The following is a 19,721-nucleotide window of genomic DNA, read 5'->3' as shown; positions in this document are numbered from 1 at the left end:
AGATATCCTTCAAATTAGGAACATTATTTTTAACACTCTTCATTTCTTCTTTTCTATAAAACAGCTTAAGTAAAAAACACAATCAACTATCAAAAATAATTATCCTCTTACTTTGCAATATAAAAAGTACTTCAGAGACAATATGAAAATTATTTTTATTTCTGGTACAGGCATTAATTGTGTACATCTCAGCACCCCCTATGGAAGAGAGGCTTCTTTAGACAGACAGTGACATGAGGGCACCATGATTATCATCACGGAAATGCAGAGGACAGTCCGGTGATCCACAGCATTTGATCTGAGGAACACACCTCTTCATGGATTTAGACTTTGATAATTTGTTCAACCTGGAAACATTGTGTACACCAAATGTCTTGAGTGCGCATCCAACAACAGCGAAGTATCCATTTTATTGTGGTATCAGTTTCAGTGCAGACTTGGTCATTCCTTTTTTGAATTTTTTTTTAATGAGAATTAAAAGGAGTCAACATTCTTACAACCATGCTCCTCTATAAAGTGGCAACAATAAGCACAGTACATGCCAAAGCACAGCTGCCCAATACATGACTACTGAGATAGAAGACCTATTGAGTCAGTCTCTATTTAAAAAGGAAAAAAAGATTGAAAAAAAAGGCTGGCTGACTGCAGCCATGATGGCTAGGTTTAACTGGAGCAGCTGACGGTAAACCACATGTGCATTTAGAAAAGCACCAGCCGACATCAAGTCCTAGGTCACAAAATTAAGATAATAGAAAGCAAAGGCATTATGGGAAATATAATTTATGGCTGCTTGTGATTGTGCACATTTATCAATAATCATGATATTATCTGTGCCAGGAGCTACTATAAAGGGCGGGTAATCAGAGAATAAGCAGCATAACAATCATAACCTAAAAACCATCACCAACATGTGGAACCAGCAGACGCTTAATGCATCCCACGAAGCACAAAGTAAATGCTAAGAAACAGAATCTAGTCAACAGAAATGATGGCACCAGAAACGATCCTGGTCTTGAAAGAGGAATTGAAAATAATATCAGCAGTGACAATGTCATCTATGAGAGTAGGATACAGCCAAAACTTGAGTCTTACAACCTCACGTTAGCTGCAGGGCACCGTACTCAAACTCAAAGAATGATTTCATCCAGACAGACATAAAGACGTCCTGCGCATGCCTATGTCAGGACGCGTTTCCCCACATTGGAAAAAGAGGTCATTACTATCTACTGAGGGGTTTGTGATGGCATCTGCAGGCCGGTTCGAAGGGGCAGGTAGTGAAACACTTGACAACTCACAGACAAAAGGCGGATAAACTCAAGTAAGTACTGTACGTTCATAACTAGCAAAGTGAGGACAGAGTCTGAGCGCAGCCGTATCACGGCGCCGGATGCTCAGATTCGTCCACGAACACCATGCTGAAGTAAAAGTGGTCACAATTCTCCTCTACTTCTTTGCAGTTTCTGCCCACCTCCATCCCTCCCGATTCAACCTTTAAAAACACACTCGCATGCATACTTAAAAGCCCACCGCTCGCACACACTGGCATCAGTTTAAGTGTTTTCAATATGAAACAAATAACACACTGAAGTCAGATTCTAACAGTTAGGAGGCCCTGCCCAACACCGGCTATCTCTCTCTCTCTCCGACATGTGAGACGTGAAGAACGAGAGAGAGATGAGGAAAGGAAGAGAGAGGAGGATGGAGGAAACATGTTCAATGCTCAAGAATGGCAGTACGGAGCCTTGTGATGTCATCACACTCTGGTTCACATTGCTTGCAGCAGCTCTACTTCAGGACAATGTGAAATCCATCACTGGTGTCATCTGAGGAAGAACAAAAGCCACAGTTGTCGTCAGAAGGATTGGAGAACAAGAAAAACATTGAGGGGTTTTAATGAAATGCTTCTGTCTGTGTTTTTTGGACATGTTTTACCTTGTATTGTGCTGGCAATGAAACTGCTCTCATCTGGGAAGTTATAAACCATCTGTAAGCAAAAAAAAAAGATTGTCTGTAAGGTATTCTCTTATATATTAGGACATAGCTGAGTTACTAAGGTCTTGTTCACACTACACAGGTTTGTTCCAAAATTTTTCTTTAGGACTAAATGTCAATTTCAAAGTGATTAAATCATATCAGTTTGTTCAGTGTAGTAACTTGGATCAACATTGGTTGTTACAGTAATTATATAAGAAAATATAAGTAAGAGTGTAAGTATATATAAGAAGTAAATATAAAACATTTACAAATATTTAAAAATAGAAAACTTTTACATTGTAATATTATTGTTTTTACTGTGTTTTTGGACAAAAAAAATGCAGCCTTGATGAGTGTAACAGACTTCTTTCAAAAGCATTCTCTAGACAAATCTGTCACAATCTGACGTTCCTCACCTACATGATCCATTTATTCATGACAACTGATAACAGTCGAAAAAAAAGTCTACAATGAAGTGTGTTCTATCTGTGGCATGATGCAAAACATTATTCATATGAGCAGCCACGGTTGGCTACCTGATAACAGGGAAAGATAAGAGACTGTTTCTGGCTGCTTTTAGTGTAGTCGTATGAATCTGTGAAGTAGTTCTGTGTTTACCTGGTCACTGAGTAGTATGTGTATCCCTGTGGGCCCCTGTTTGTAGACTTGGCTGATGTGGGACAGCGGCAGCGACAAGACACTGGAGATTTTCCTAGTTAGCTCACAAGCGGTCATCTCCTCAAGGTAAAGAGCGTGGTAAACTAAACACAAACACAGACACACTTTAAAACAATACCAACAATGACAAAGGACTGTACATATCACAGTAGACTGAGCTAAATAAAAACATCTGCAGAACCAAAAGAATACAAACAGAAAGGGCTTGACCTAATTCATAAAAGACAAACATGATGAAATTTGCAACAACTTTACATTTGGCTGTGATGCAATGTGTTTGATGAAACATTATGAAGTACTTCAAAAACTGCACTTAACCAAATTAACAAAAATAACCATCTGTGCATTTCTGTAGAATTCATTTTATACAATAATTAGGTAACCTGATTGTTTCTTGGTAAATGAGTTTGGGGTCTGAGCACAGTGGTTAAACTGCTACACAAGTCTGTTATTAGAAGTGGCTACAGAGAGAATGATGTCGGGTTTGAGGTGTGGTCTTGTTGCCGTGTCAAATGTCTTATGGTGTTGTGCTTTTGAGAGCAGGAAGAGGAACAAGATTTTTTCTCATAGCTTTTGCTGCATCTTTATATTATAAACTACCCGTTAATTTGGGGTTGGTAAGATCTTCAAGCATTTTTAAGTCTCTTACGCTCATCAAGACTGCATTTATTTGCATTTATACAGAAAAAACAGTAATATAGTGAAATATTATTACAATTTAAACTAACCATTTTCTATTTTAATATATTTTAACATGTAATTTATTCCTGTGATGGCAAAGCTGAATTTTCAGCATTAATTACACCAGTCTTCAGTGTCACAAGATCCTTCAGAAATCATTCTAAGAAACATTTCTTATTATTATCAATGTTGAAAACGGTTGTGCTGCTTAATATTTTTGTGTGAAGTGTGATATTTTTTTCAGGATTGTTTTGATAAATAGAAAGTAAAAAACAAAACAAAAGCATTTTTTTGAAATATAATTTTTTTGTAACAATGTAGAAGTCATTACTGTCACTTTTGATCAGTTTCAGGTACCCCAAACTTTTGAATGGTAGTGCTAAGTTGTCTCTCATGTCTGCCTGCAATTTTACTTGAAAGGCTGATGATACACTGGGCAACTTTTTGAGCAATTTTGCCGGGCAACTTTTTTTGAGCAATGTTGCTTGGGCACTTTCCCATTGAGAATGGGTAACACATCTGGATACTTTGGATCGGTTGAGGGCCTTGTGTCTCACCTGGTTGCCCACTGACGGCAACATTAGCCAAAGTTGCCCCGTGTATCATCAGCCTAACAGTTTGAATATTGTAATGTAACAGCCTAATGTGTAACACTTATGATTGTGGGTTTAATGGTGGGTTCCTTATGAAAATTTTCAGTATTCACTAGATTGAAAAATGTTCATTAATGTGAATTAATTTAACATTCTCAACTGTTGCCATTTTAGGGGCCGTTCACATATCGCGTCTTTTGCACGCTCAAGTTCGTTATTTCAAATGTAGGCGCACTCGTTATGGAAGCTAAAGCTAAATGGCACTCTTTTTTTTCCAGGCGCATTCGCGCCGCATCGAGATAAAAACATTTTAAACTTTTCAGAATACCACAAGCGCACCACGGGTCATGTGACAAGAACCAACCAATCAGCTTCATCCTTTCCCGTAACAACATTGAAAGCTCAGCCAAGATGAAGGAACAGCTGATCATAGCTGTACAGGGACAGACATTTTTAAATAAATTTAGTAGCAGAGCTACTGCAAGCGATTTTTAGTGCTGAAACTTCCGCATCTTCATGGAGAGCGCAGGTCATGGTTGCTTAGCAACGGCAGACGCCTCCGGAGCACAAGTGCCCGAACGCTTTGGATAAAAAAAGAAACCGGCGCGTCTAGCGTTTTCCACACGTTTTTAGGCTCAAAATGTGAACGGCCCCTTATGTTGCCAATGCCAAAAAAAAAACAAAAAAAAACCCCCACCAACAAAAAAACCGAGCACTACCTTACATTTTGATTTAGTCATGCAACTTATTTTACATCATGTGGTATTTAGTATCAGAAAAAGGAAGTGAACACATTTTAGTTCACCAGTTGTAGTACTTTGGTGGACAGGTTACGAAGGTTTGTACAACAGATCAAGCAATTCAGTGCTGCTGAATAATGCTGCACTGCATGTTTGTTGTTGCAACACAATAGATGTTACTTATTTCCTTGTGATTGTGGTATGTTAGGAATGGGTGTGCAAGTCTCCACGATTGACATTTATATACCAGGTATGGATGTTGGACTGCTGTGTTCGCCGTTTTTGCTGTGGCCACGTTTCTCCAGTAGAGGGCTCTCACTTTGAGATGCCTCCAGGGACACATAGACTGTGAGTCTGGGACGCACTGCTCTGTATGGGGACACAAACACACACAATGTGAACAGAATTCTCTAGTTTACACATTCATCATTTTAAGAAATCTCCTCAATTATATATTAATATCACTTGTGATTTTTTTATTTTTTTTATCATACCTTGACTTAAGTGCATTGTAGAGTCTGATTCCATCAGCTGCACCACAAATTTGGACTAAATCCTCACGAGTTAATTTCAGTAGATCAGAACCTGAGATGAAAAATCCATCATATCAAATCAGTCTCATTAATTACTACTCATAGTTTAATGTTATGTGTCTGTTAGGGCTGGATAACGACAGATTTCCGTATTCCATTGGATTCTGATTCAGAAACTGTAGATTCTATTAAATTCCAATTCTGATTCGGTCTATTTTGATATTTCAGCTTTAATGCCCAATTTGCTTACATTTGAAAGAGATTCTCTCTCTGTTAATAATGTTAATTATGCAGGCAACTGTTTCAGATTGATTCAAACTGGTAACTCATCTTTTGAACTACTCATTAAAAGAACCAGTTCATAAGAGTCAATTGTTTGTGAATCAGAATACGCTGTATGTTTGGTTTTACACACAGCTTGTGAGGACAACTAAGAATCGATTATCAGGATCATTCAAATAACGATTGTGATTTATCATAACTACATATTTTTACCCAGCCCTGGTGAATTTTAATCTTTGCAACAAAAACTTGCATGTGTTAATACCTGAGAAATGGGTGAAAATACGACTGTATGAGTTAAATCTGTTCTTAAGCAGCCACTTCTGTGTGTCCTGTATAGACGCTGTGGGACTCAGAGACTGCAGAAAGTTCACAGATTTATTTTTTTTCAGATGCAACATAAAAATAAATGTGCATCTTTAAGGCAAATTAGTAAAAATGTTATATACAAACATGTACAAACCTCCATAGACACGAGGCTACCAAGATCCACTTGATGGTTAGGTGAAGATGACTCACTAAAAACAAAAGTACAAGCATTAGAAAATGCATAACTCTGGTTCATGGCACAATGTAAATGAAACACAGATGCTTCGTGAGTGTGTCACCTGTCTGGTACTGTGCTGCTACTGCTGTAGGTGTGTGTGCTGGAGGTGAAGGTCGGTGTAGCTGCTGTGTTGGGGTTGACGTATGCATTATCTGGCCATGGAGAGCACTACAATGAGAGAAAGAGAGAAATGTGAGAAAGTCCAAAGTGATCTAAACAAAACAGAATTTTGATGTCAGACTAATGAATGACCCATCACACACCGATGAAGGACACTATTAAAAACAAATATGAAGAATGCTTTGGAGTTTAGTATGAGTGAACTGTTAACACAGCAGAGGTGAGTGGGCGCTTACACTTCCTCTTTTGCTTTTGGCGATGGAATCGCCACAGTCTGCAGGAAGTGTCCGCTTGCTGGATTTCTTTAGCTCATATTCTACAGCCTCCTCAATCACAGGCTCCAATTGAGTCTACTCAAAAAAGACAAACCACAGTGAAAACATAAACAGAGAAAAACAGACAAGCATGTAAATTTGAATCAATTTAAAGTATTTTTTAGTTAAATAACCTATAAGCACAGTTCCCTTTTGAGATGATCTCTTGACGTTGCAGACAGCATAAGCTGACGCTTTGGGGAAACACCTTTCTCCTCAAATACCGAAGCCTTATTCACTTATTGCCATTGCATCGCAATGGCCAATGGTGCTCGTGCGCACGAAAAGGGGGCGAGAAAGAGCCCTATATAAGCAGCGCTGAGAGGTATTTCATCAGAATCTTTCTCTTTCATTATAAATGCTTAAAGGGGTCATATGATGCGATTTCAATTTTTCCTTTCTCTTTAGAGTGTTACAAGCTCTTGGTGCATAAAGAAAATCTGTAAAGTTGCAAAGACTAAAGTCTCAAATCCAAAGAGATAGTCTTTATAAAAGTTAAGGGTCAGCCAAGCCTACCTAAAACGGCTCGTTCTAACACGGCCCCACATATCTACATCACTATGTGGGAAGATTTGCATAACTCCGCCCAAATGTTCACGCAAAGAAAGGCAGTGGTAACTTTTATTCTCACTGTAGTATTGTTGTTGCCGTCGTCATGTCGTGAAGGCGCTGTGTGATTCGTTGTGAAACAGTTTGGCCTTCCAAAAGAGGACGATATCTGCTTCGTCATGCCTGGAGCTGATCCGTGCTGGTCGCTGAGGAAATACTACAACTTTGTGCTGTGGATCGCCGGATCGGCTTTCACCGTGGACGAAGCAGAGTCCAGCCCAGGGTCATCGCATGTGGTTGCCGCAAACCTGCCCGCTGCGCCGTTCTTAAGCCCACTGGCCGCCACTCACTCAAGCCGGCCTCCGCTCTCTCTAGCCGCCGGCCTCTGCTCACTCTAGGCCACCGTGTGTGACGCTGTGTTTCGTTGTGCAAGCCAAACTACTTTGTTTGGCCTTCCAAAAATGGACACGACTAGAAATCAGTGGTTAAGTTGTATTTACAACACTGTTCTATTGTTGTTTGTCATTTCTGCGATCACAAATGCAGACATGGTTTTAGGTTTACACGATGCAACGCAACGCAACGCTTAAAAAGCCAGTATAAGTCATTATAATCCATAATTATGTCCCCACTGGATGCAACGAATGCCTCGTTTATAATGGGTTTTCATGTTTTTGAATCATCGCTCCGGCATGACAGGGCATCATCACAATATGGTAAGGGGCGTAACATTTCCGTCTCACGCTTGGTGTAATCGGCCAATCACAACGCACTACATAGCTGACCAATCACAGCACACCTCGCATTTTTAGAACGATGAGCTTTGTAAAAATCGACGCGTTTCAGAAAGGCGGGGCAAAGAGGAGAAACAATAATGTACAGTATGTGGAAAATAATGTGTTTTTTTAACCTTAAACCGCATAAACACATTTCATTGCACCAAATACACAAAATAATGTTCTTTTTAGCAGCATCATATGACCCCTTTAAGTCTTCACTGTTGATTCATCGCCAAAGAGGATTATGGAATACATTTCGCTGATCCCCTTACGCGTTCCGGTGTAGTGCCGAAATGTGCACCCTGCCAGATTATGCACCCCCTAGTATTGGTAGGTTTAGGAGTAGGTGTGGGGGAGGGGTTAGGATTAGGGGTGGGGTTGGGATTAGGCAATCAGGTAGCGACTTCAACGAGGGGGTGCATAATCTGGCAGGGGTGCAGAATTCGGCACAACACCGGTAAAGAATGGATTGAGATATCACTTAGGTTTCCTGATCCTCGACAGACTCGAACTTTGCGTCTTCTGCCTGCCCACGCAGAAGCCACTACTGAGGGCCCTAACTGCCCGCACTGCGATGCTAAAAAAGTGAAAACTCGCTTGGTTAGCCCTTGTGCAGCCTCCCCCTCAGCCGCTCTCTTTAAGCAGCTGAGGAAGAAGCACTGACATCCTGATTTGGAGCAGAAACAAAGTGTTAAGTGGCGAGTTCACGCAGGCTCAGAGCCCACATGCCTCACGCTTTTCCGATCTATCCATGAATGTGAGGACTTCCTGCCTTCAGATAGTGCTCGTCATAGGTGGTGCTTACCTAACTCCAAGAAACAAACCTGGCTCTCATGCTCCCCTCATGGTAGTGGAGCTATAACCCGAACGTGAGGTTTGCAGCAAAGGGCTCATATGCGGACACAGGCCCCGCTGACCCCCTGCACGCTGAAAGTGCTTATAATATACACAGCCCCCCGCCTCAGCAGTGTTCTGTATTGTACATAGCACAAAATATCCAAACCAAGGCGCTTCAGCTGTTCACACAATGGTGTGGCTTCAGCGTGGTATTTCGCCTGCTGGAGCACAAATTACACCAGCCGCTTACTTAATCATATAAACAGCTCCCCCGACCCAGTGGCGAGCTGTCGTGCACAAAGCAGCCGGGCAGGCAGCTACAAGTCAAGTCACCTCTATTTGTATAGCGCTTTATACAATACTGGTTGTGTCAAAGCAGCTTTACAGTGTCAAACAGGAAAATAGTTTGTCAATGCTGCAAGAAGACAATAACAAAAAGCTAAAGTAAGTTCATTGATGATTCAGTGATGTCATCATCCAGTTCAGCTCTCTTCCAATAGCTTCAGCCTTCAGGAGGTTATGACGTATCACTGTATAAACACCAGCTAAGCGGTTGTTTTCAATAGCAGAGTGTAGTGCTTGTCTATACAAGTGCTTGTCTCTCACTGACTTCCTATGATATGCACCAGTGCTGTGCCACCATATTTATTAGAACATGTAGTGCCGTTTACATTTCATACAGGTGTGTTGCTTACACTGACTAAGATATATGCTTGTGCTGCCTCCATTCGTTGCCTTTCTGTGATGAGGGCCGACTGTGCCACACTCTTTATACAGATGTGTAATGTTGCTTACACTGACCAGTATATCGGCCGAAGTTTCAGCTAACATAGCTCTGTGTGACTGCATGTAAAGTGTCTAAAATTTTTTTTTTAAATCCCAGCTTCAGACTCTAGCAGAGAGCAGCACAGTTTCAGCTGCAAAATCAGAGAATGTAGCCAAAACGCCATCTGTTCCTGGAACAAGGAACGTGCCGCATAGCGTTATAGTTGGATCTACAATAAAGTCTACCTGCTGTTTTACTTGTCTCTCGGTTTCCCTGCCTATTGTGGGCACTATCATTTGCGTTACGAGCGCATTATCAGAACACTCCCTCAGATCGTTCACACTGTAACGTTTTGTGGCACGTTGGGACTGCTTCACATGTGACCGCTTCAACTATTCAACTTTCACAGTTCCCCAGGCCAGTGTGCTGTCTAATCCTGGTCAGCTCCACAACTGCATGTCTATCTCCGGTGAGAAGCTGTTGTCTGGAATGTGCTGTTTATCCGTACTTGTGTACAGTGGCTGTACAATGCATTGCGATTGCTGTTGAGAGTTGCTGCGCTTATAAGTCTTCTCCGCTTATGCCAAGCGGCCTTCGCAGTAACATGGTGTGAAGTTACATGCTCCCCAAAACATCAGCTTATGCTGTCAGCAACGTCGAGAGACCATCTTGAAAGGGAACGTCTCTGGTTACTGACGTAACCTTGGTTCCCTGAGAAGGGAATGACAAGACGTTGTGTTTATGCCATGTTACTTACGCTCAGGTCTTTCATAAGCTCTCTTATTCAGTCAAAAGATTCTGATGAAATGGCACTTAACACTGCTTATATAGTATATATAAGCACTGCATATAAATACTGCGATTTCCTGCCCCCTTTTCGCGCACTCGAGCGCCATTGGCCATTGTGATACAATGGCATTAAGTAAATAATGCTTCAGTATTTGAGGAGAAAGGTGTTTCTCCAAAGCGTCAATTTATACGGTCCGCAACGTCTCGTTCCCTTCTCAGGGAACCGAGGTTATGTCAGTAATATGAAATGAAACTAAAATTAAAACTGAAATATAAACATAAAAATAAAAGCTAAATCAAAATATAATTAAATACTATAATAGCATATAAATAATTCTAAAATAACACTGTTTCTGAGAAGAAGGAAAATTTCCTACAGGCATGAATAGTACTTTTACTATATGTGTGAAATGGTGTACATTGAAATAAGATGAAGACTTCAGTCACAGTTAATTTTAGGCCACTGATATTAAACTCGATATAAGGTTGCCCCCGCCATGGTGGCTGTAACATGAGCAGCTAAATGCTATTCACTTTATCTCAGCGACCCCTTATTATTTGTCTAAATTAATCATGGATGAGAAATACATCTATGTATAGGCTATTTTTACAATTAGTAGCCAAAAACGTTGTTTTTTGTACCTGATTCTGTATCCATGTCAATAGGTGTCAGTAGTAATAGGTGTAAAAAAAACAACACAAAAATACTTAAATATTCTTGCCTCTGACAAAATAGTGGTGTCATAAGAAGGCTGATATTTCTCTTTCTCCTGCACAGTCTTTTTCTCCATCTTCTCTCGGTCTGTTTTTTGTTTTCTGTCTGCTCCCTTTGGCTGTTATTAGGAGAGTATGAGATACACTTTAATACATGCTGAAGACTTCAATATCATGCATGCATAATGCTTCAAAACACACCCTTCAACAACATAAGCATTCAGTATAAGAAACACAAAGGTGAAAATAATTCAGATCTGCAATCTTCAACCCAACACCACAGATATTTCCTTGCATTTAATGCATGTTTGCATGCGTGTGGCATCACCTTAAAGACTTTGATCTGACAGCTGGCGGAGTGCAGGTGCTCGGTGTACTCTCCGCTTTCATTTTGCTTAAAAGTGTCAATCTGGATCCGGAACGGGACTCCCTTCTCTCCGCCATGTTTCCGTGGGGTGAACTCTGTACTGATGCAATGAACCTTTAACAAGGTAAGGAAGAAATAGATAATTAATGTGGAACACATGATCAGTTCCTAGAGCACTTTTGAGATTATCCCTTACATGTATTGCACTATTTCTGCACAGATTAGGATGTGCCAGAAACATTTTTAATCAACTGGAATGATATTGATATGTTTGAAACTTGATCGGACGCTTTTAAAGTCAAGAGACAACGTCAAAGAGCCAGTAGCTCTAGTCAGACTCTCTCCAACATGTCTAACACTACTGGCACAACATCTGCATAGCAGAGAGAGAATTTCTGGCCAATGAGATTGTTCTTCAGGGATGTTCTATTCATTAACTACTCAAAACAGCTGTGAGGATCTTGACAGCAAGAATTAAATAATGACCTGAAGAAATATACACCAGTGAATGCTCAACTGCATATTTATATGTGCTCGATTTTTGCAGAAACATCATTAGTAATATTATACAATATATGATATTATTACGGTAATACTAATTTCAATACCACAGCAAAAAACTGATAATTTTATTATTTTAATAATTTAATGTAATTTAACAATATAAATAACAACACTGAACACATCATTTAAAATGTTAAATATTAAATTGCATTAAAATTAAAACAATGTCTTGATGTATTTCTCATTGAAGTAAACATTTATACAAAATTCATGTAAATATTTAAGTAAACAGCCAGAAATCATTAAATAAATGAAGTTTTCTTTTTTTCTTAAACAACTTAATATTAATGACATAAGAAAACAGCAACAGGTCTATTGCAATTACAATGCAAAGTCTAATGCAACTCGCATTGAATAAAACTTTTTTTTTTGTCCAACCCATTTACATTTACAAATCAAGTGTGTTTACATTAAATAAAAATAAATAGTATCGTTCCCAACTGTTGATTTCCTTGTTGATTATCAACAGGCATACGCAGAAAAATATTATGTACAACGTTGCAACAAGTGTAATCTAACACAGCGAGATATATAAAACAGCATGTCCACTGCCCCAAGAACTATTTGCAAATGACACTTCAAACTGAAACTCTAGTGTGTTTCTGTAACCTTTGAACTATGACAACATGGCTGCATGTTTGTGGTTTGATCTTGAATTGGGGTTTACCTGCACAAACACAGACGCTCGCTTGGAGAGATCCCACAGGAAATCCGCAGCGTTTAGCTGTGATGGGTGTGTGCAGGGCTCAGTGATGCCAACGGACATGGGGATATCTGTAACAAACACATGATGCACTGTAAAAACTCCCTCTCCTGAAGCTTTATGCTGCTTCGATACTATTCACTTGATGAATCAAAAAAGACTGAACAAATTGATTGCAGCAACCTAAAGTAAACACATAAGCGCTCACCGATGTCGAGGAGGCGGTCGCCAGGCCGATTCCATTTCCAGCCCTCCAGCTGCTGGTGCTCCATGTACTGAAGCCTTCGGTCATGGAAAACCACCCTAACTATACTCTATAACCATATATTCACCCCAAACCAAACGCACACAAACACAAACCCATCAGAACAAGCAGCACTCTTAAAGAGCCATACACATACCAGTACTTCCTGCACCGCTGAAACTACAGCACCATGGAAAAACTAATTAGGTTTTATCCTAGCTGTGATGTTGTTGCCTGAATTTGATTTGATGATGTAAAAAGGCTGTGTAGACATCCACAGTGGTTAAATCAGTGCATTCACTCAGTGAAGGATTCCTCAGACTGATTCAAAACAGCAATTCGTGACGCAAAACATTTAAAGAAATGACTCCTAAAAGTCTACATTGATCACTCTGTATTATTTTTTTACGTATGGGACCAGCAAAGACAACGGAAGAAAAATTGTCAAAGATTTTTGTTTTAAAAATTAATACTTTTATTTATCATTCCAGCATTAGATTGATCAAAAGTGATAGTAAAAACTAATGTTAAAAAAGATTTCACATAAATGTAGTTCTTTTGAACTTGCCACACTGATAGCAGCAAATCAGCTTATTAGAATGATTTCTGGAGAATCATGGAGCACTAAAGACTTGCATAATGATGCTGAAAATTCAGCTTTGGCATCACAGTAATAAATTACAAAATGTTTTAAAACAGTTATGCTAAAAATGTAATAATATTACTTGTTTTGTTTGATTGAATAAATGCATTTTTGGTGAGCATAAGAGACTTCTGAGCAATAGTATATTTGTATTTATGTACGTATGTATTCATTTATTTGATAAGTAATCAGCAATTCTTAAATATATATAATAATGTTTACAGATAAATGGACCACCTGGTTAGTCTTAGTGCGTAACAATGCCATCACACAACTGTGCCAGTAAACAACACTGTTCACAAATAACTTAATGTGTTTTAAGTTAATTATTTTTTTTATTATTTTCATACAATATTAGCTTTATAAAGCAAGCGTTTGCCTTCAAAGGTTTGTGATCAACCATTTATCTGTTATAAAATAAAATAAAAAAATTATCTTTAAAAAGGTATGAATAACAAAATTAACTAAATCAAAAAATAATCAGTATCATATTGGTCATAAAAAATATACTGGTTGATTTGTATTATTCTGCAGAACCAACTTCCTCAATTTTTTTTCCTCTCCAAATTCAATTCAGACTGCAAACCATCAACTTGAGTAAAATATAAATTCATTTTGCCATGACGCTGTAGATTCACTGAATACCAGTGCAGGAGATGCCACACCACACAAAACCATAAGTGCACTGCACTGATAAACACACACAATCTCTCACCTTAACAGTCTTGTTGTTGAGTTCAGGCATCTCCCCTATTTTCCTGTTATCAAGCAATCGGATCTCATACGACTGGCCTACAGAGGGAGATGGGAAGTGTGTTACTGAATATCTTCTCAACCAGGGTCTTGGTATTCTTTAAGGAATAGAGAAAGAAATATGGGTAATGAAAACCGTACCTTGGTTTAGGTAGGTGAGCGTCTCCTCGTGTAGTTTAACAGCAGGGGAGGTGGCGGCACACAGCACGTACTGAAACGGAGGATTCTTGGTGTCCGACTCCACAGGAACGCTAACATCTTCCTGCTTAAAGATGGGCAGAGCCAACACATCACTGAGGGAAAACAAACACAGACACAGAGGTTAGTTATGAAATGGTGAATTATGTCGGTTGGAACCACAGAACCTCTACCGTCAGTATGAAAATTGTTGTTATGGAAACAGGTATATAGGGAGCCTCCTGCCTGCTTACACCTATAGACACTTTAAAAACCACATGACCGCTCTTTCGTACTTCTGAACCACAAACAGATAAAGGACATTCTCATCAGACTGCTAGGAAATATAAATAAAACAAAAGGGAGGCGTGTATTTACAATCATATATTAATAGACTACTGTTCAAAGGTTTGGGGTCAGTGTGATTTTTTTAAACAAATGAATACTTTTATTCAGCAAGGATGCATTAATGTGTTAGATAATAGTAAAAAAAAATTGTTACAATTTTTATTTCAAATAAATGCTGTTTTTTTCACAAAATGTATCACAATGCCCACTGTTTTCAATATTTATAAGAAATGTTTCTTGAACAAAATCAGCATATTAGAATGATTTCTGAAGGATCATGTGACACTGAAGACTGAAAATGCAGCTTTGCCATCAGAGGAATAATTGAAATTAATATATATTTATATTCAAACAGAAAACAGTTATTTTAAATTGAAAAAATATTTTGCAGTTTTACTGTTTTTAGTGTGTAAAACAGACAAATGCAGCCTTGGTGAGCATAACAGACTTATTTCAAAAACTGTAAAAAAAAATTAATTAAAAAAATAAAATAAAATCTTACTGACCCCAAAATTTTGATGGTAGTATGTCACAATACCAAACAATTAACAATGAACAATTAATTTACACAATATTTAGCTCAAAATATTATTAGTATTTATATATTATGGAGTTAATAAATGCTGCCATGGCTCTGGGCTTGACACTTCTTTGCCACACTCACACATGTACAGGCGGTATCAGGCCAGTGCAGTGACAGCTATAGACGCTGAGTCAGTTAGCTGGCAGTCTGCTTGACATGACGCAACGTTTGTAACAGTGCGGCCTGCAGGATCCTTCCTGCCCACCAATCTGCAAGTGTTTCTGAAATATGAGCAGCTCCACTGTAACATTCCGTTCCACCGCTGCTCATTCCACATGATCGCAAATTAGATAATCAGCATCTCACACCCTCATTTACCTCAAACGCAACACCAAAACATCACATTAGCACCCCGTCATAGCAATGACTTACAGACACAGTAGGAACATAATAAGCATATCTCCATGATATCTGGATCTTGAACTTATCTGACCCTGTTAACTGAAAACACCTGCAAATTGCAAAATGCAGAACATATTTCATAAAAGCTCAACAGCTAATGCTACCAAAAGAAATAAGGGCATCTGACAAGAAAATTGCCATATCCTGCAGTGTGACATGCTATAGTTTAATTTTTAAATGAATTTAAACAGCATTTTGATCATTCTTTTATAATTGCGCATTCAGGTTTGCATGCACCTCATTAAATCAGAAACTACATAGAATATTTGTATTTGTTTAAAAAATGTATGTCATGGAACCATTTTAAATAAACTTTCTCTAACATGCATGTATGTTTTAACCTAAAGTCTGTGAACAGGTTATACCTCAACTAGCCCAAAACACTGTCTGGTCCTCTAACATCATTAGAGGACTGTGTCAACTGCAGATCTGCAGGACGCTGGAAGAGTAGCAAGAAACTTGATATCACAGGGGGAGAGCATGTGAACAGCCTTCTTCCCGCTGTCTCACACTACAGCACTCCCACCACTAACAAAACCGCCACAGAATGTAAACTCAACCACTGACTATACTCTCTCACACAGAGTATTTCAGACACTTGCATACGCACACTTGCAGAATAACAGAGCGCTCCAGGGAAAATACTGATGTTGCTCTTTCCACCACAACCTCCAGAAGTCCGCCACATCTCAGAGTTACCACTCCATGGAACCTGACCTCAGGCACATAATGTGTATTCCTATCATGCAGTGACCGTATTTCAAACACCCTTTTGGCCAAATGGGAACAGTGAAGGCTGCTGGCGATTTGGAAAAGCAACATACACAGTTTAAATATACTCCATCATTAATACCCCAATGAAACTGTGACGTATGCAGGGGGATTGTGGTTTGCCTCTTCCAATGCTGTGGATGCTGAAGCACCTGGCATGCAGTTGGAATGCATGAAAAAACCCAATAAATATCTATGAATAAAATGGATGAGCATGATGTTTTGGACAGCTTGATACTGGTCAAATTCAACTAAATAACAAACAAAAACAAATGGCTGCAATGTTAGTAGCACGTGAAAGTAAGATTAAAAGAATTTTAATAATGTGATATTTTCCAACCTGTATTTCTAAAAAATAAAAAGAAAGAAAAAAGGCACCAACAGTAAAGGTGAACCATGTGATTTCTAAGCAAAATAGAGCTGTTTAGTTCTGATGTCAATTAGTAGTCCAGCCTGAAAGCTGATTGACAGCAGAATGCATTCATTCCCATGCACTTTTTTGGTAGACATGAGATTTTTTTTTTAAGTCTTCGTTTAAGAGTTTTAAGTCAAGAACCAAGTATGTGTGTGTGTGTGTAATATTTTGTATGTTTTTTTTTAAATATACATTATAAAAGAGAGTAGGGAGACTGACACTGTTATGTCATTCGCAGTGCTACATGGGACTGGATGGGTGCAAGTTCTTTTGGTGTGATTTGCTTCTTTCGATTCTTTGACTGATGGACATTTCTCTGCAAAATCATAAGTAATGTAGGTTTTTTTTTTTTTTACAGAACTTCGCTGGTAAAAATTATTATTCTTAAAAGTGAAACCAAATCAAATTATTAAGGATTAACAACCTAATAGCTCACTGTAGGCCAGTTCATAACAGTAGGTTCTCTTTCAAAATCAATTCCCCAAATAAGAAAATGAATGGGATTTTTTACTTCCAGAACCCAATTGTCACACTCTAGGGGGTTACCTAGAACAACACTTTTATGACTACAAAATTACATTTTTCGAGGAATCAACTGTCTAAATGACTTACTGGGTTGCCTGCATATTAAACAGGGATATACATATTTTATCAAAGGAAATATAATACACACTTCCCCTTTAATTTCTTTAATTTAAAAGTACACAGAAAATGCAGACAGACTACCCGAGGATATGGCCCTCATCCTAAATATTGCATCAACTCTTCCTGAGTCACCCTAACAGTTCTGTGACGTAATCATAGCCTCTACGCGCAGTAGCGTATGACGTCATGGAGCTCGAGTTCTTCAATCAGTAAAAACGCTATTCACGAAACATTTGAATGCCCTTAAAACAATACGTGCGAAGAGATAAGATTGAAATGTAATTACTATACTTAAACTAACTCTTTATAACTGTTAATTTCGCATCTCAGAGAACACCCTGCTCCAGGAAGTAACATAACTTCAAACGCGCTTGTTATCGTTTCAGTGCGGCCGCGTTATGGCTCACGTTACTCGAAAGGAGCTCTACAACCAGGGGCCAGTTGAATTAACAGTCGCCACGTTAAGAACTAGTTTGACTAACTAGCAGTTAACCAAGTGGTTGTCGGTCTTACTTTTCAGATTCAAATTAGACAAGGCAACAATCTACGTTTTTATGTAAATTACTTAAAAAAAATAAAAATAAAATAAAAAGTATGCCCAGTCTTGCAGAAAATAATTAGGTGTCTAACTTTTAAGAGTAGTCTAAGCAGTTTATGCAACCGGCCACAGGTCTCGTTAGTTCTCAAGATGGTCAGACAACATAAGGATGCAACTCGTTGTCTATTGTTTTGAGCTAGCTATAGCAACTCTCGCAGAGCCACACTGCATCCAGCAGACGACAAAACAATCTCGCGAAGTTGCCAAATGATAAATAAGGATATCAAATTATGATTTTTTTTTTAAACCAATAAACACAACCCGCCTGGAATCCCGAGGTTCGCAATGTAAACACTGCGATCACGACAGCTAAGTTAGCCAACTAGCTCGCCGTCACAGATGCATCGCCCCCGGCTTAGGGACTCTTGTGAAGCTGCTGATCGGTTTGCATGCTGCTCTAACCTCATGCTGTACGCGCCAGCCCCGAGCTCCTGGCCGATGCCAGACAAACTGGCATCGAAGTCGTGCACGAGCCCAGACTCGATGGTAGCATCGTCCATCTTCAGCACCCACGCCATGGCGCCCAGGTCCTTCTCCTCCGACTCTAACCGGAGCGCCGCCAGCTTCGCCTCGTACAGACAGCCCCTGCGCGGAGCTCGCGTTGCCGCAGGAGTCAGCTAGTCCTACTAGAGTTGGTTAAGTTAGGTGGCCACCCGCGGAAGGCTAGCTGTTGAAAGCAGGGCAAACGGCTCTAGCCCCGACTACCGTGTGCCTCGCCATTGCTTCAGTTTCACAATAACACAGGCGACAAATAAGAGTCTCGAGATGAACCGAGGCGTCGCAAAGTCAACTCAACCCTCCACGCAACTCCGTATTATCCGTTTCCAGCTCCCGTGTGTTATCCCGTATACATCAGCACATCATATCTGTATGCGATCTTCCATTATATAAAAGCAGGGTGGGAGGACGCTGTTGACTGTCACCGCATTCACACGCAATGTCCGCTCGAGGAATTGGGTTGGCAGAGCTCGCTCGCTTTCACCTAAACGCGGTACGGTGTCTTTACGCGCTCTACTCTCCAAAAGCGTTCGCCTAATTTCATCGTGCTGACCCGCCCGTTTGGTCTTTCGGAAAAAGGCCAAAGATCACAACACATCGACACGGCCCTCTGTCTTCACCATTCAAACCCCAAACGCGAGATAGCTGCAGCTGCGGCCGCAGCAGGGATCAGGGTCGGGAATCTGACAGCCAATCACGTTGCTCTGCGAGCTGCGCTCAGCCAATCAGCTCCCGGGTATCTGTCGTCATCTTCTTCCTAAACTAGCGCTCCGACGCACCGTAGTCACTCTCGACTTCCAAACACAATATTACCTTTAACTTACAGCGCATATATTAAACGTAAGGTCACCTGGTGGAAGAAATGCAAACTTGTTCAATATATAAGATTATGTTTATAGATCACAATCAACACGTTTATGCTCAAAACCTCAGATCTACAGCTGACAGCCAAAGTCCATATCAACATTGCTGTAAAATGACAAGAAAATATAGATACAGACAGATAGCTGCTTTTGCTGTCTAGTGATAAATGAGGCCCAGCAGCGTGAGATATTCAGAACCCATCGGGCCTGTTTTTGCTCTGAAAATACATTCTGAAAAACAGGGATGGCCA

General features: G+C 39.7%; 1 protein-coding gene across 1 annotated transcript; it reads right to left on the bottom strand.

Moving 5' to 3' along the window:
* Positions 1 to 467: 467 nt before the first annotated feature.
* LOC107591622 (upstream binding protein 1) lies at positions 468 to 19,264 on the bottom strand. The gene is made up of 16 exons (XM_016280829.1): positions 18,512 to 19,264; positions 14,312 to 14,463; positions 14,133 to 14,209; positions 12,739 to 12,844; positions 12,495 to 12,601; positions 11,225 to 11,377; positions 10,905 to 11,015; positions 6,385 to 6,498; positions 6,090 to 6,196; positions 5,945 to 5,999; positions 5,747 to 5,840; positions 5,161 to 5,251; positions 4,914 to 5,035; positions 2,593 to 2,735; positions 1,933 to 1,984; positions 468 to 1,823 (listed from the first exon to the last, which is right to left on the bottom strand). Exons 1-16 carry the CDS (start codon positions 18,625 to 18,627, stop codon positions 1,786 to 1,788), a joined length of 1,638 nt encoding a protein of 545 aa, XP_016136315.1. The 5' UTR covers positions 18,628 to 19,264; the 3' UTR covers positions 468 to 1,785.
* Positions 19,265 to 19,721: the final 457 nt, after the last annotated feature.

The sequence above is a fragment of the Sinocyclocheilus grahami genome, unplaced genomic scaffold (genome assembly GCF_001515645.1).
Source record: "Sinocyclocheilus grahami isolate Dianchi unplaced genomic scaffold, SAMN03320097.WGS_v1.1 scaffold144.1, whole genome shotgun sequence".
Lineage (NCBI taxonomy): Eukaryota > Metazoa > Chordata > Actinopteri > Cypriniformes > Cyprinidae > Sinocyclocheilus > Sinocyclocheilus grahami.
Note: the sequence above shows the minus strand (reverse complement) of the source record. Positions and strands in the feature narration are given on the sequence as shown.

Bases quoted from the DNA above. Each gene is read 5' to 3' on its own strand.
- LOC107591622 (XM_016280829.1), bottom strand. From the start codon at position 18,627: ATGGCGTGGGTGCTGAAGATGGACGATGCTACCATCGAGTCTGGGCTC. The intron at 11,016-11,224 runs GTGATGCCACAC...TCCTAATAACAG, and splicing joins GTCAGATCAAAGTCTTTAAG to CCAAAGGGAGCAGACAGAAA. The intron at 5,036-5,160 runs GTATGATAAAAA...GTCCCCATACAG, and splicing joins TACAATGCACTTAAGTCAAG to AGCAGTGCGTCCCAGACTCA.